We start from the raw sequence: 14,658 nt of genomic DNA, 5'->3' as shown, positions 1-14,658 counted from the left end.
CTACAGAATTATGTGTAGCAATGAGCTGACTTGTTTATGGAATAAATTTATCACACCCTGATGTAGCTAAAACTCACAGTCTAGGAATGAGTATTAGAGAAAGTATGTCAGATTTACATTTCCATTATACTGTGAAAAAAATCTGTGAAACCTGTTGCACTTGCCATCAAGTGTTGGTGGCCTGTAATGATACTTTTCCTGGAGTAGCATCTGACAGAAGGAAGCTGGGAAAGATATACAGAGGTGGGGGAAAGTAGAATTAGGTAGCAGTTTCAATTTGTTCTCTTTATGCAGCTAAGCACGCAGCAGTATACCAGAGCCAAATCTACATTTTTTGGAGGGAGGCAAAAAGTACAAAACGACACCTTCCATATATTGTAGACATAGTTTTCTTTTTATACATAATTATCATATATAATATACACGCATAATATACATATGTAATTAACATATATAATTTACATATATGATCAACACATCTTTTAAACAATAGGAATAATTAGTGTTAACATCTACATTGTTAATAAATAAATAAATACTTTGAAATTATCTTATCTAATATCTATGAATTGGGCTCATAGAAGCGAAGGTTCAGAGCCTGGAGGTTTGGATTGCTACCCTTTATGAGATCACAATTGAGAGAATTTCATTAACAGAAGCCATGAGGCCCTATATCGTGATGGTGAGACCAGTCAGAGAGATGAGAGAGTAGATGACTTCCCTAAGAAGAATGGGCGATTTATTAAGGTGGTGGGGAATTCAGGGTGTGTAGTAATGCACTGCTGACCCAGCAGCACCGTGGTAGAACGTTGGAACGCCAACGGACCTACGGCCTTCTGGTCGCACCGCACCCCCACTCCTCATCCCCCTATGAGTCACGGGTCATGAACTGTCTGGCTCAGTCACCGGGCGCAGGGACAATGGTCTTGCCCCCAGGTGAGGATTAGGCTCAGACGCTTACGCTCCTCTCCGCACGTAGCCAGGTGAGATCATGCATCACATGATGATCTCCCGACCTCCCGCCTCCCGCTCTCCCGGAACTCCCCCCGGTCCTCCCTCCTACACGCCCCCGATAGAATAACAATAAAAGGTGCCAGGAACCGGCACGCGGGAGACTCGCTAGGAACACGGACCTCCGGGCTCCCGCTGCTGGCGATCTCCACCAGATGTTATCTCCGCGTCTCGTCTCGTTCTTACGCTGACCACGTGGGTCGACTACAAGGGTGATCATGTCTTCCTGGAATTCCTTTTGCTGTCAGGAGCCAAGGGAGTTCACGGTCAGACATGTATGTCAGGCTGCTTCTGCATGGGCCAAAAACAGTGGTGTGAAAACGGTGTGAAAACAGTATAAACCCTTTTACACCATTTTCACACTGTTTTCACACTGCTGTTTTTGGCCCATTCGGAATCAGCCTTAGATTTTAGGAAGACATATTTTAATTAACTCAAGCATGATGGGAGCCATTTCATGGCAAGAATGCTCTCAATCTCAAACCATCAGCATTCCAGTAAGAGGGAAACACAACAGAGAATTTACTGCAATTGAACTTTTCTCATTTTTCCCCCCAGCAAAACTTCTCACAGCCATAATTATTGTTGTTTACCACATCACTTTTGGTGGACAATATAGCCAGGCTTGATAAACATTTTTGGCACACTGCCAACCTAACGTAGGATTTTCATGCTTACTCAATGAGCTTAATACGCATGATGAGAAACCCTTATGCATCATGCTGGTCTAAAACTATCCTACAAAAATTGGACCACATAGGAATTGATATTGAAGTGATATTGAAATGAAGGCTATGAGGAAAGATCCATACTGAGACTGATAACTGAGAGACTGGAGGATCAGAAGAAGCAATCTTGGAGCCTGCCACTCAAAGAATATGTTCACCACAAATCCACAGTATGATCCTCTCCTACAACATTTTACCATCCTACTTTACTATCAAGTTCCTTCTCTGCTCACGAAGCGTTTTTGTTGGCTTGTTTAAACATTTTTTTCCTAACATTTCTTATGGCAGATACAAACAAGTACCACTCTAGGAGAGATTGTGCTTGCATAGATATAATGTTCTGGACACACTTGCTTACCTGTTTGTACTCTGGGAAAATTTTTATTGTTTATGTAGCCCTCTTGGACACCATATTATTGAAATAAATTATAGTCATCTAAAAGGTACTAAATTGACCAAATCCCTGCAAAACTATAGGAACCAGAAAATGATAGAATTAGTTGTGAAATTAATGGAAGTTATGAAACAAATTGTTTTCAAAATTGAAGAAATTATTTAAACACGTTATTTTGTCTAATCCTCCCTGATTGAACTATTCATTTTTTTAATTTAAATGAAATTGAGCCAAGAATCTTTGTATAAAATTTTTATGTAGTAGTCTTATGTGTTGTAAACATTCTGGAATATGCCATTGGGTTAGAATGGCTCAATTTTCCCCAAGAGTTTGGTCATAGTCACCCGAACAGTTACAGTCATAGTCACCCGAACCCAAACTCTAACCCTATAACTCAATGTAACCCTAACCCGAAACTAAGCCCCTGCCCCAGCCTTAACCCTAACTCTGCTTGATAAATACCCTAAAAATTGGGTAAAATTCAGAATTATTCAGCCATAAAATTATCTGTATGCCCAAATAAGACAAATAACATATTCGGATATGCCCGAATATTCTGGTGTATCCGAAAAAATTGGGTCCGTTTGAATTTTTTGTATTATTTGGTGGCTTTTCACATTTCGGCCTGCAGGTAGCGCATTTTTAAAGATAGGTGCACCAAAATTTCATGGTATGGTTCAGGGAATATCCTGATGATGCCCTCTGTGTTTGGTAAAGTTTGGGTCAGGGAGGGAATGTTATGGACCCTCAAAATGGTTGCCTCGTCCTCTATTGTTTGCGATGTGAGTCAACAGGAAATTGGTGTTACCCTTTTGAGGGTACATCAGGAGAGTCTCCTGAAGATGCTCTGAAGGTTATGTGCCTCTACCGTGAAAAATGTGCACCCCATAGCCCTTTCCCAGAAATTCCCCATTGGTTTCACAGAACCTCCCAGCTCTCTTTAGCAAGTTCTATGGTGGGAAAAATTGTTTTTTCCACCATAGACTTCAATGGGGTTTGCTGTTATGCCAAGTCTTGCATCATTGACTGCAGTGGAGTATGGTTTGAAACAATAATCTGTATTTGTTTTTAGTAACAAAGGTTTTTCTAAATGTTTCACAAGGGCACAGGCAGCAGGCAGTCTTTTTGCATTCTCAGTTCAATTAATATGCCAAAAGTCTTGCTGGACTGACCCAAGGTCTTGTTCTTGGCTTTAATTAACAACAGCTTTAACATAACACTCAGAAGTACTTTATGTTGTCTTTAGAGGCTTTTTAAAAAACCTATAATTTTCAATCTTTTGATTACCAGTATTTACTACAAGAGTAGCTCCTAAGCATTGGTTGTGTTCTGGTGACACCTTCTGGAAGAAATTGTTTCTGAAAGGCATAATCCATACAGTTCTCAGATTCAAGAATTCCTTTGTCAGTAGAAGTATGTATAAAATGAATTGACTTAAATGCAGCTGCATTTTTGTATGGGTCCAAGACTATTTCACCAGCAGATTAATTCAGTATGGATTTAGTCTCATTCCTCCCCCCCCCCTTAATCAGTGGGGATAAAATTGAAGACAGGCAAGAGGCATGCCAGAATCTTCCTCCTCGTGCCAAATTTGATTTTAAAAAGACTCTTCATGAGGGATTTTCTTTCAGATCGTATCCAAACTAAGATGTTTACTCTTTCAGAGCAATTTTGTAACTACTTTTCAGTGATAACTACAATGAAAGGTGATGATGCTCAGTTTCTTGTAAAATCACTGGTGAAGGTCCAAAGGGCAATCAGTTAGTGTTGTGTGTGTACATCATGGTGTTTCTGCTTGCACATGAAGGTTGTTAGATCTCTGCTATTATCTACATGTCCTAGAAATTTCTCCACTGTTCAATTTTTTCAAAGCCATTGTGGTTTTCCCTGTTACTGCTAAAACTGGACATAAAAGAGGATAACTTAAGGGTAGCTTTAACTTTTTTTAAAAAAAAATCTCATCCTTCCTTGTAGGAGCTGAAGATGATGCATTCCTGCCCACCATTTTATCTTCATAACAATCTTCTGAGCTAGGTTAAGCTGAGAGTGACTGATCCAAGATCACCCAGCAACCTTTCATGGAAGACTGGGAACTCGAATCTAGTCTGACAGACTAACTACTACACTGTACTTTAACAAAGAACTTAAAAGTTAACTAAACAGTAGGGTCCTTAGAATTAAAAAATACATGATGTTCTCTGTTCAACCATCACATGCTAAAAGCAGGTAGAAGTAAAAGGGATAGAACCATTTTAAAATCAATATATATGAGACCCAGTCACAAATAAAGAGTTGCGTACCTTTTAGAAAACTAGTAAACTTACTGTGTTCATGTAATAGAGCACACTTAATTAGATGCATGACCAAGTGTGACCTGCACATTGATTACAGAGCTGCCCCATCAATCCTTGATGTTAGCCGCAGGTGGCAACCTTTACAGGTTCTGGTGTTACCAAAATTAACACATGAATGTATGCATGTAAACCAGGATTTTCTCCATTTTCCCTTTCCTCCCCAGAGTTGTATGGTACCTTTGTTCTTCTCCAGTTCTACTAATAAGAAAAGTATTCGCTGTGTGACTTACATAGTGATACCCTGTTTCCCCGAATATAAGTCATCCCCGGAAAATAAGACATAGTAGAGGTGTTGCTGAAGTGTGAAATATAAGGCATCTCCCAAAAGTAAGACGTAGCAAAGTTTTTGTTTGGAAGCATTCCCGACGAACAGAACACAGAAAAATAAGACATCCCCTGAAAATAAGACATAGTGCATCTTTGGGAGCAAAAATTAATATAAGACACTGTCTCATTTTCGGGGAAACACGGTATGTAGATACATGCAGTTGTGAATGAGAAGCCTTCAAAGTTGAACCAGCTCCTCCTTCAAGACATCCAGAAGCATAAGAAGAGCCTTATGAGATTAGATCAGATGCCCATTTGGTGTAACATCTTGTTGTCTACAGTGGCCAACCAGCTTTTTAGGAAAAAAACAGGCAGGGCATTGCTCAGGGGAAGCTGTAGCTCCTGAACAAATACCTTACAAAATAGGGAGCTGATCTGCCGTATTTCCATACCTTGTCTGACTTCTGTTGTCAACAAGAATTCTGCTGAGACCCTCCCCTCAGTGAAAACCTGACATTGTGGCAGGAAGGCAAGAACCCACCTTGTATAGAAGCAGGGTCATCGACATGGGAATTGAGGGCTAGAGTCAGCTACTCTTATTTAACATTTGTATAACATTTTACAATATTAAAAAACTCTACTTGTATTCTCTCAAACGTGTAAAGTACATTAACAATCCAATCCAGGGATTCACAGTGCAGCTCCTGGAACCAGCATGGGGTCGTGCTGGCATGTTTGCCCACATTGTTGGTGTAAGTGGCAACTACATCATCAGGGAGGGCAAACAAGGCTGCAGTGGGTACCGCACAGCTCTGTGGCACCCAACCTGGAAGAGCCTGTCCCTTACAGAGCTGTGCTTGCCTAAAGATAGACACTGGAATGGTTGGAGTAGGCTTGGCGTGTTCCCAAAGGTGGAGCCGACTTCAGTTGGCTTCCACTAAGCTTTCAGCCTGGGAATGCCCCATGTAGCCCTTCAACTTATGCCACGATAACACACAGCATAGGTTTGTTTTCCCAATGGGGTTATCCAGGCAGCAGCCAGTGTGGTATAGTGGTTAAGATTCTAATCTGGAGAACTGGGTTTGATTCCCCACTCCTCTCACTAAGTGGCAGAGGCTTATCTAGTGAAACAGATGCGTTTCCACACTCCTACATTCCTGCTAGGTGACCTTGGGCTAGTCACAGTTCTTTGGAACTCTCTCAGCCCCACCTACCTCACAAGGTGTCTGTTGTGGGGAGAGGAAGAGAAATGAGTTTGTAAGCCACGTTGAGGTAGGGTATAAATCCAAACTTTTCTTCTTCTTCTGCCCCCCACCCCACTCCCAGTTTGCTGGGCTGCCAGGAGCTCCTTTGAAGATGGCATGGTGCTGCCTTTGTGGCATTGTCCCCAACTGCACCAAGCTTTTTCCCCCTCCCCCCAATCTGGATTGGGCTATAATACTAGTAACTTTAATTGGATAGTGGCTTGCCTGAGGAAACCAGTTGAGTCAACCTCTTTTGAACCAGAGACCATAAGTCTGTCACAGGCACTGGAAGTTAAAAGGCCTTGCATGGCATTTTTCTCCTTGCCAAACATACGCCCTTCATGACATTAGATTAGTGAGAAATATATTTGGGTTTATTTTCTCACATATTCTTTTTACACAACTAAAATAACCTATTGGACCAGGTTTACAATAACTTGATTCATAATACTTTCCCTTTTTGGGCTCTTCCATTCTACTATGCATTTTTCCAACCCAGAATACTCTTAAAGGAAACTCAACTTTTTCCTTCCCCTTGAATGTTCCATAATGAATCCAAGATAAGCTTCTCAGAAACATATCATGATAAGTAGCTGGTTTAGTCTGTAGAAGTAGAAAAAAAGCAAGAGTATAGTAGCACCCTAAAGACTAATACATTTTTTGACCAAGTACAAGCTTTCATGAGTCACAGCTCACTTGTTCAGATATCTGTATTTGAAAAAGTGAGCTGTGAGTCATGAAAGCTCATACCTTGCAAGAGATTTTGTTTGATTTTAAGGTACCTCTGGATTCTTGCTCTTTTCTACTTTTCAGACATAGTGATACTTCTGATGAAACACTTCCAGTTTTTCTGGACTTTGAGAAATTATGGCATCTGCTTAATCGAAAGAGGGGCACATCTTTTTGTGATGGTGCTGTAGCTCTTGTTCCTTGATGGATAATTTGTTCCTTGACAGATATGCCAGGATATGAGCCTTTAGTTGCAAACAGATTTTTTCATTTTTTGCCAGGTTTGTTAAAATTCCTAGTTATATGTTTCTGATATTTTCTCGCTTTGCCAGTAGACTTTTCATTGTTAATTTCTTTTAATTTTATTATCTTGTTATTTGTAATCATTTAAAATTGTAAACCTCAGTATAACTTTAATGGGGAAATTACCTAGAATTTTGAAATAATACACCTATCAACTATATTCGATCACAGCCATAAGCATATTACATTTCATCGGAAATCCACCATGTTGGCTGTGACTTGATGGCATTTCACACGCTTACAGACAATGCTGCACTAGATGATGGCCATAAAGTATACAAGCAACATTTTCAGAATTTTACTGGGTAGAAAAGTTATGCAAACATAGCATAAGCCTTAAAGCAGAAACATATGATGCAACTCTGTACCTAGACCTCTTTCACTCTCTCCCACCCTCTCCATTTTTTGCTTTGGTCATTTTTTTAGACATGTCAAAGGCTATACTTCCCAAGAGAGATTCCAAGGCCTTATTAATGCCCAACAAAGGGCTAGTTCCTCTTAACCAGTGGTTCTCAACCTGTGGGTCGGGACCCCCAGGGGTCGCCTAAGACTCTCTGCATCAGTGTTCTCCATCTGTAAAATGGATAAATGTTAGGGTTGGGGGTCACCACAGCATGAGGAACTGTATTAAAGGGTCGCGGCATTAGGAAGGTTGAGAACCACTGGTGTAAACTGCGGGCACAAGGGCCCTTGTAGATAGAGATCTTTCCCGACTTCCCTCTTCCCTCAGCAGCCTCATGAGCTCTAAAAAACTGAGGCGAAGGGTCACAAGAAAATGTGATACAGAACTGAAGGAAGTAGTGCAGAGTGGGGAATTAGGTGACACTGCCCTTCCACTGGTGTCCTTCCACAGAGGTTAAGCAGCTGCATTTGTAGAACTGTGTGCCCGATTCTCCTTTTTCATGCCCTTTCCCCTGTGTTTTTGGGTAAAGACACACTTTATGAACAGATGCATGGTATTCAGCAATGATCACTGAGCTCCTAATTTTAATTCGCAGTAAAGAAGAACATTTTCAGATTTTGTAACAAAATTTATTTTTGCTCTGTAAATATAAAACTTAAACATCAAACAAACAAATTGAGTGGAAAAATACTAGTAATTAACAATGAAAACTTTATTATTTAATAAATAGAACTTTGGCATTCAAAATTCTAGCTGTAAACTCTACTTTAAAAAAAAGGTTACAAAAAGAGGCGAGAATGACAGGCCTGAGGAGGCAAGCCAGCCAGTGGCTCTTTTAATAATAACAAAAATACTGAATGCATTTTGATTAAGTCATGACAACACTATTTACACATGAGGTATTCTGACTGGTTCAACTGAACCCCATTTTGAAAAACTACCAGTCTACAGAGACTGATGAGGACATATCAACTGTGCTTTTAAAGAGCATCCCTTGTCTTCTCCCACTGATTACCAATAACAAACTACAGATAATATATACAAAATGAATACATTCTGATTGAGCCTTCTACACATTACCCAAATAACAGAAAATCTGGGTTCTAAACACCAGGCTCTCTTTTCAAAGGTTCATCCACATATTTTACAAAATATTTCTCTTTATGGAAGTTGTTTCTCAAAAGTCTAACAGGCTAAAAAAATCCCTAAGCTGAGGAAACAAAGTGCAACAACTTGATACTTCCTCACAATGTTCAGAAATGAGAGATAATTATTTGAGCCATAAGCAAAATAAAAGGCACAGAGGGATTCATATTGCTAAAAGGGGATCTTGATGGATTGATCTGGTGACCCAATTTTTAATATCCACTGTCTTTTCCCAAAGTAATAAGTTTTCCTTCATTTCAGAATGATGGTTAATCCAAATACAGAATGTTGTACCAAACCAATATGATAAAATAAACCGATTTATGGAGGCATTAGTGAATGACAAATGTGGTGTTCGGTGATTGAATCAACTGAGCCCCAGCTTAGATTTAGACAAAGAAAACTTGATGTGTACCTTGTTTTGCATTTTGGAATCTGGCAAGAAATAATTCATGTCCATTTCCTTCAGAAAAGTGAAAATTATAACACAAATTGCAGTAATGGAAGACAAAAGCAACTTTAGTTCATGCACCTAATTCTGTCCTGTTTTTAAAAAGACTCTAGCCTGGGTGGGTGACAGCGGCAACCTATTAAAAATACAGATCTATTCTGCTTTTAAACCTTCAAATTAGAAGCTGAAAAATTAACACCATATCCTACACATAATAATTATAAAATGTTGGTGAGTTGGGGCTTATTTTGAGAACTTATTTCAAAGTACAAGTGTGCAGGATTGTAACAAAGAAACCAATTGGACTATAAAGTCAAATTTGCTCAACTAACTTAAATGAAACCTGTATGAACATTTTATCTGATATATAAATAGTAGTATCAGTTATCTGTGAACACCACCACTTCTCAAACAGCTTTATGAAATACATTCTTGAATTACAGTAGTTACAAAAACATGTCATTTATACAATTCTATAAATTCAACCTGCTATATGAAAATTGCCATCAATCTTCATGTTTGTTACCAGACAAAACTTTAGCCCTTGAGATTGTCTCCTTCAAATATGTCAAAAGGTTGACATGACTGGATCAGCTTATTCATTAATACCATTTTTAATATTAGCGATTTCTCATAAAAGTACTGAATGGGACTAGACATACATTTTAAGCAGCTGAAAAGCCCATGAACAGCTTATATAACATTCAAGTTAGTTAAACACCACTATAAACTATCAGGCTCTTCAGCTTCTTAAATTGCAGGTCCTATTGTAAGAAATTAATTTCAAGGAAAAAGAAGTTTGAGTTTTTTTACTTGCTTAATTTTGCTCTCTTTGGCTACCACCTTCTTCTGTTGCTTTAATTTGAAGGTGGCAGAAAACACTAGTCACTAATATACAGAAGTTTCTTCTGCACCGGAAAGAATATGGCCATGCAGCTGCCACTGCTATATTTCTGCCCCCAACACCCAGGGATGTGCTCATATTCTGTCCCTCATGCTGGACTAAACCAGGTGGGGATCTCTGACAGTATCAATCAACTCTTGAGGGTGGGGGGGGGGGCACTGAACTCAGCCCACCCTTCTCCTCTGAACAAGCAATTACATGCTCCATCAGGCTAGTCACAATAACTGAGAAGAAAGCATCCGAAGTGCTCTAGAGGACTCGTTTTACTTTTAGCAAATGGCCCAGTGTATTTTGACCTTGTTGCTTTCTTAGAGGTATACTATTTATAATGCATTTACTTAACCTATTGCTATGCTATCTTTCTAACTCAAAGGTCCTGAAGGCATTTTATACAGAATGTATACATACCATCTAAAATGGCATAATTATTCCATCATTACCCCTAAGAAAATTAATTTTTTAGAAATTCTGTTCAGCTAGGACTGGTAATTTTATACTGTATTGCACATACATATTACTTAATGTATTATGCATAACAATAAACAAGTTATTCTCTTTAATGTATACCCTTGTATTGTAACACTCCTGACAAACAGCAGAGCATGCAAAACTTGTATAATTTTCAAAATTAACAGCCATTGTCTATAGCACATTTGGATGTTTTCTTCTTCATTCTACAATTGACTATTGAAGGCTTTTTGTTTCTAGTGGTCAATCTTTAAAAGTTAAGTGCTCCAAAATATTCTATTTATCTACAAAAAATGCACTGTGGTTTAAACATGAGCTAATTAAAAATAAACTACTTCCACAATGAAAAATGCTAAACAAAAGAAATCAAACAGAAAATAGAACTAAGCCAAAATTTGTGAGACTTTTAATATTACTCCTTTTGGGAGGAATATTTTTGGGAGCCACTGTAAACCAGAGGCATGTTTCCCAATTCAGAATGATGGCATACAACATGGCCCTTTACTCTAACAGTGAAATCTAAAGGGGGAGGGGCTGCAGCTGCATTGGAAGTGGCAGATGCCCTATGCCAACATCCATGCCCACTGCACTGCACAAAGTGGCATGGACGACAGCATTGGGCTTTTTACCTTGGTGTTGGGTCACCACCCGGCTGCATAGCAGCCAAACTTGGAAGTTGGCGCCTATGGTGGTGGGTTTCCACCACAAATGCCTCCACCAGCATAATAGGTAGCATTCCCGAGGCGGAGTGACATTAATTGGCTCACAATGTACTTTCAGTCCAGGAAAGCCCCCTCCCAGCAGTGCAGACTTATGCCACCAAAATGTGTGGCATACATCACTTTTCCCGGGGAGGGGGGGGAGATTTTTCCCTTCTCCCCTGGCACTTGCGCCACTGAATGTCTCTTTGGAGACAGTCTGGCAGTGCTGTCCCCGGCCCCGATCTACCCCCCCCCCCGGATTGGGCTGTCCACTTAGCAATGTTAACCAGATCTGCTTGTGACAACATGACGTCATGTTTTTTATGTGGTACCCAGTTTTAGGAAGAAGCTTGTTATGAACAAAAATGGGACCAAAGTGAAAGAAGTGTGTGTAAATTGGCAGTGAAAAAAGGTAAATGAAGGCTGGGTCAGTGGAGTGGTGCCCTGAAAATTTCCCCAGTCCAATTCCTTTTGCCCTATAATTCAACACAGTCTGAACCCAAGAACATTCTAAATTTGCTATCTTCCCCAAGTACTAAAAGTGTTAAGACACAGGAAAGGACCTATGCAATTGAGCTGAGGCCTGTTTTGTTTAGTCAGTTAACTGAAGGCCCTGTCTTTGCAAGCAATCTAAAAGTGAAATAATATGTATTTGTCCAAGAACTGAACTGTTTACATAAACCAGCTACATCCTCAAATCTTTTAAAGAACTTTTTATGGCTCTACAGTGTGGTTGCAGTACCAAATTCTTGGCAGAAATATCATAAACAGTGTCACTGTAGGGGCAAGCCAAAGGTGTAAATGGAAAAAGCTGTTTAAAACAGTAGTGCAGACTGTTAATCTCTAAACAGCACAGCACATTGTATAAGTTTCTCTCACTTTTGAATGTTTCCTGAAATAAAAACTAATCTATAAGAACTAATTTTGTCTTTTTAAGCCATCTGCACTGAAACGGACTTGTAGTCCAGTTTTAAACGTAAGTGCCATTCAGTCGGACTTTAATGGAATTAAGTTGGCCTTATTTCCCAGTGACTACACTTAAGACTAAACCTTTGTACTTTGAAGTTCTGGCTGTTTAATATATACAGTATTGTTAGCTCACTGAACATTGAAGAATACTGTTTTTCATGCCTGAAGCTGCTTCAATCTAATATTTACAAATCTGCACTTGGAAACACTGAACAGTAGTTAAAATAAACTTACGCAGACAGAAGCCAGAACAGTATAACAAGGAACATCTATATAAATAAATAAAGCTTGTTATACCGACAATTGTTTTTAAAATAATTAAAATAATATACACATGATATTTAAACTTAACTCTCATAATGTTTGAAAAAAATATTGTTGCTAGCCTTATAAAAATGACATTTGGAGAAATTAACACAAGAAACAGAAAATGACAATTCACTCAGTACAAACTTGTATTCTCTTTGAGCAATGACTACTAGAAAGAGCAATCTCAAGCCTTGTACACACTAGTTGTAATAAAAGCAAGCAAAATGTGCCTTATTTTCTTCTTTCTCTCTTTTTCTTCTAAAAGAAAGTATTCCTTTCTGTACATAATTGATTGTCACAGAATAAAGTTACAGAAAACTTGACTTGACAGAAGATATATATGTTTCAGTGCAGCAAAACAGATTTGCATAACGCCCAAGTCATGAAGTGGCTTTCGGTTAACCATTTGTCAGTTCTTGAGCATTCCTAGGCATCTAATCACTAGATGGAAATGCTGCTTTCAGGTCTTGTGGACAGGAAGCATTGCTTTCCATGTTTTTAATCTGCCTGGATGTCAGAGTGAGTCCCTGAACACATCTGAAGTGTAGATTAACTGGCAAGAGGCAACATTCTCCTAACCTTTAGTTGTGTGCCTTTAAAAATATATATCTTTTCTAGTCTTTACATCTTAATCCCTCAAACAGTCTTTATCAAACATTAAAACAGCTCAAAAGATCAACTCAATAAGATGGTGGTTAATTCTAAGAACAGCTTATGCTTACTTAGCCTGAATTGTGGACGGTGCTTTTCTGCTTTGCGCAAGAGAAAAATACTGATAATAATTGACAATTAACTGCTAAAAAACCCTAGCCCTTACCAAACTGAGACAGCAAATAGGTAGGCTATTTTGATTCAACATGCCTGTCCACATTACAGAGGTCTTTGCAGGAGTATCCATACTACTGTTCACAGATTTAATGCCCACAGATAATCAGGAACTTTAGACTACTTTCCCAGTGTCACTGCGCCGGTGGGGTGGGGGGACGCCCTGGGCGGAGCAGTGGCGGAGGAATGGCCGGGCTGTCAAGGGGGTGTTGTGGGGCAGGCGACGCTGCAGCAGGGGTGCAGAGCGTGTGTGTGCCCCAGGCGCAGTTTCCCCTCGCTCCGCCTCTGTACTTTCCACAACAGGATTCTCAGCGCTCATCTTGTCTCCCATGCTATTATTGGGGGGGGGGGGGGGGGAAGAGATAACACAGCAGTAATTAGTGCCCTCTTCTGGACATATGTTTTGACTCCAGGATACAATGTGGACAGTTATATTTATGGGTCATCAGAGAAGAATCAAAATCCTGTACTTCCATCAACAGTAGCACATTCTTCACAGCTTGGACCTACATTCAGTAGTTTTGAAGAAATCACATTTTCCTTACAGCATGTACCATATTCTTCCACTAATGACTGCTTCATCACCACGAGCAAGCATCTGAAATCCTTTGACTTGCTTCAAAGAGCACATCTTACAGTATGGCTCCATAACAGAAATACAAGGAACTACCACCGGAACAGCACTTAATAACTCAGTCACTGCTGTTGAGAGGACAAACCTTTTATCATTGTGTAATGCAATTTTCTCCCATGTCCTGAGCATAACAGTCCGATGTTATAGTCCTCAACTCATCAATATCCTTTCGTAGCTGACAGACTTCTGAGAGCTTCTTTGAGAGGCTTTCTGTGCTGTGGTAGTTCTCATCTTCAGCTGAACTGTTCAGTGCTATGAAAAACAAAACAGGTACTTGAAAAGCCTGGGGGAGCTTCACATTAGGTTACAGGAATTTTGAAGGAGCCACACAGATATGAGATACACATAACCTCCCCCCATATTATAAAATAAAAAAATTACATAAAAATGTAATCTACAGCATAGATAAATTCATGTTTTTGTCTAAAAGGTCAACTTCATGCTGACTTCTTTAGTGCCCTTTTAAAAAGAATGTTCTTTTACTTCAAAAAGCCATTTTCTTTCCAATCCACAAAACCATAGAAACTATTTTCAACTCTGCTAGTAATTTTTACTATCAAAGTAAGATCGCAAAAATAATCTACCTAATTTAACAGGAGGACGTGACTTCTAAAAACTGCTCTTCTTCTTAGAGCTATTTCACCAATCAGGTTCCTTCCCCAAGATATTAGTGAACTCTCTCTCTCTCAAAACACATACCCATAACTGGAGATACCGAAGAAATATATGAATATATTTGTGCTGTACATTAGACTTCTCTTTTGAGAGATATAAAGATATGAAAGCAAATATTATGGTTTTCTAGGCATACACAGGAA

At 39.3% G+C, this 14,658-nt stretch overlaps 1 protein-coding gene across 4 annotated transcripts in view; it reads right to left on the bottom strand.

The window, feature by feature from the left end:
* Nucleotides 1-8,127: 8,127 nt before the first annotated feature.
* The window catches only part of CEP85L (centrosomal protein 85 like), a 140,092-nt gene continuing 133,561 nt past the window's right edge, over nt 8,128-14,658 (bottom strand). For 3 of the 4 annotated variants that reach the window (XM_048492193.1, XM_048492208.1, XM_048492218.1), the window contains exon 13: nt 8,128-14,092. In XM_048492193.1, coding sequence (XP_048348150.1) covers nt 13,932-14,092 — 161 coding nt within the window. In that variant the 3' untranslated portion in view covers nt 8,128-13,931. The remainder of the gene's footprint in view (nt 14,093-14,658) is intronic. The other variant, XM_048492201.1, reaches the window with a different exon arrangement.

This window comes from Sphaerodactylus townsendi, linkage group LG01, assembly GCF_021028975.2.
Source record: "Sphaerodactylus townsendi isolate TG3544 linkage group LG01, MPM_Stown_v2.3, whole genome shotgun sequence".
NCBI classification, from domain to species: domain Eukaryota; kingdom Metazoa; phylum Chordata; class Lepidosauria; order Squamata; family Sphaerodactylidae; genus Sphaerodactylus; species Sphaerodactylus townsendi.
Note: the sequence above shows the minus strand (reverse complement) of the source record. Positions and strands in the feature narration are given on the sequence as shown.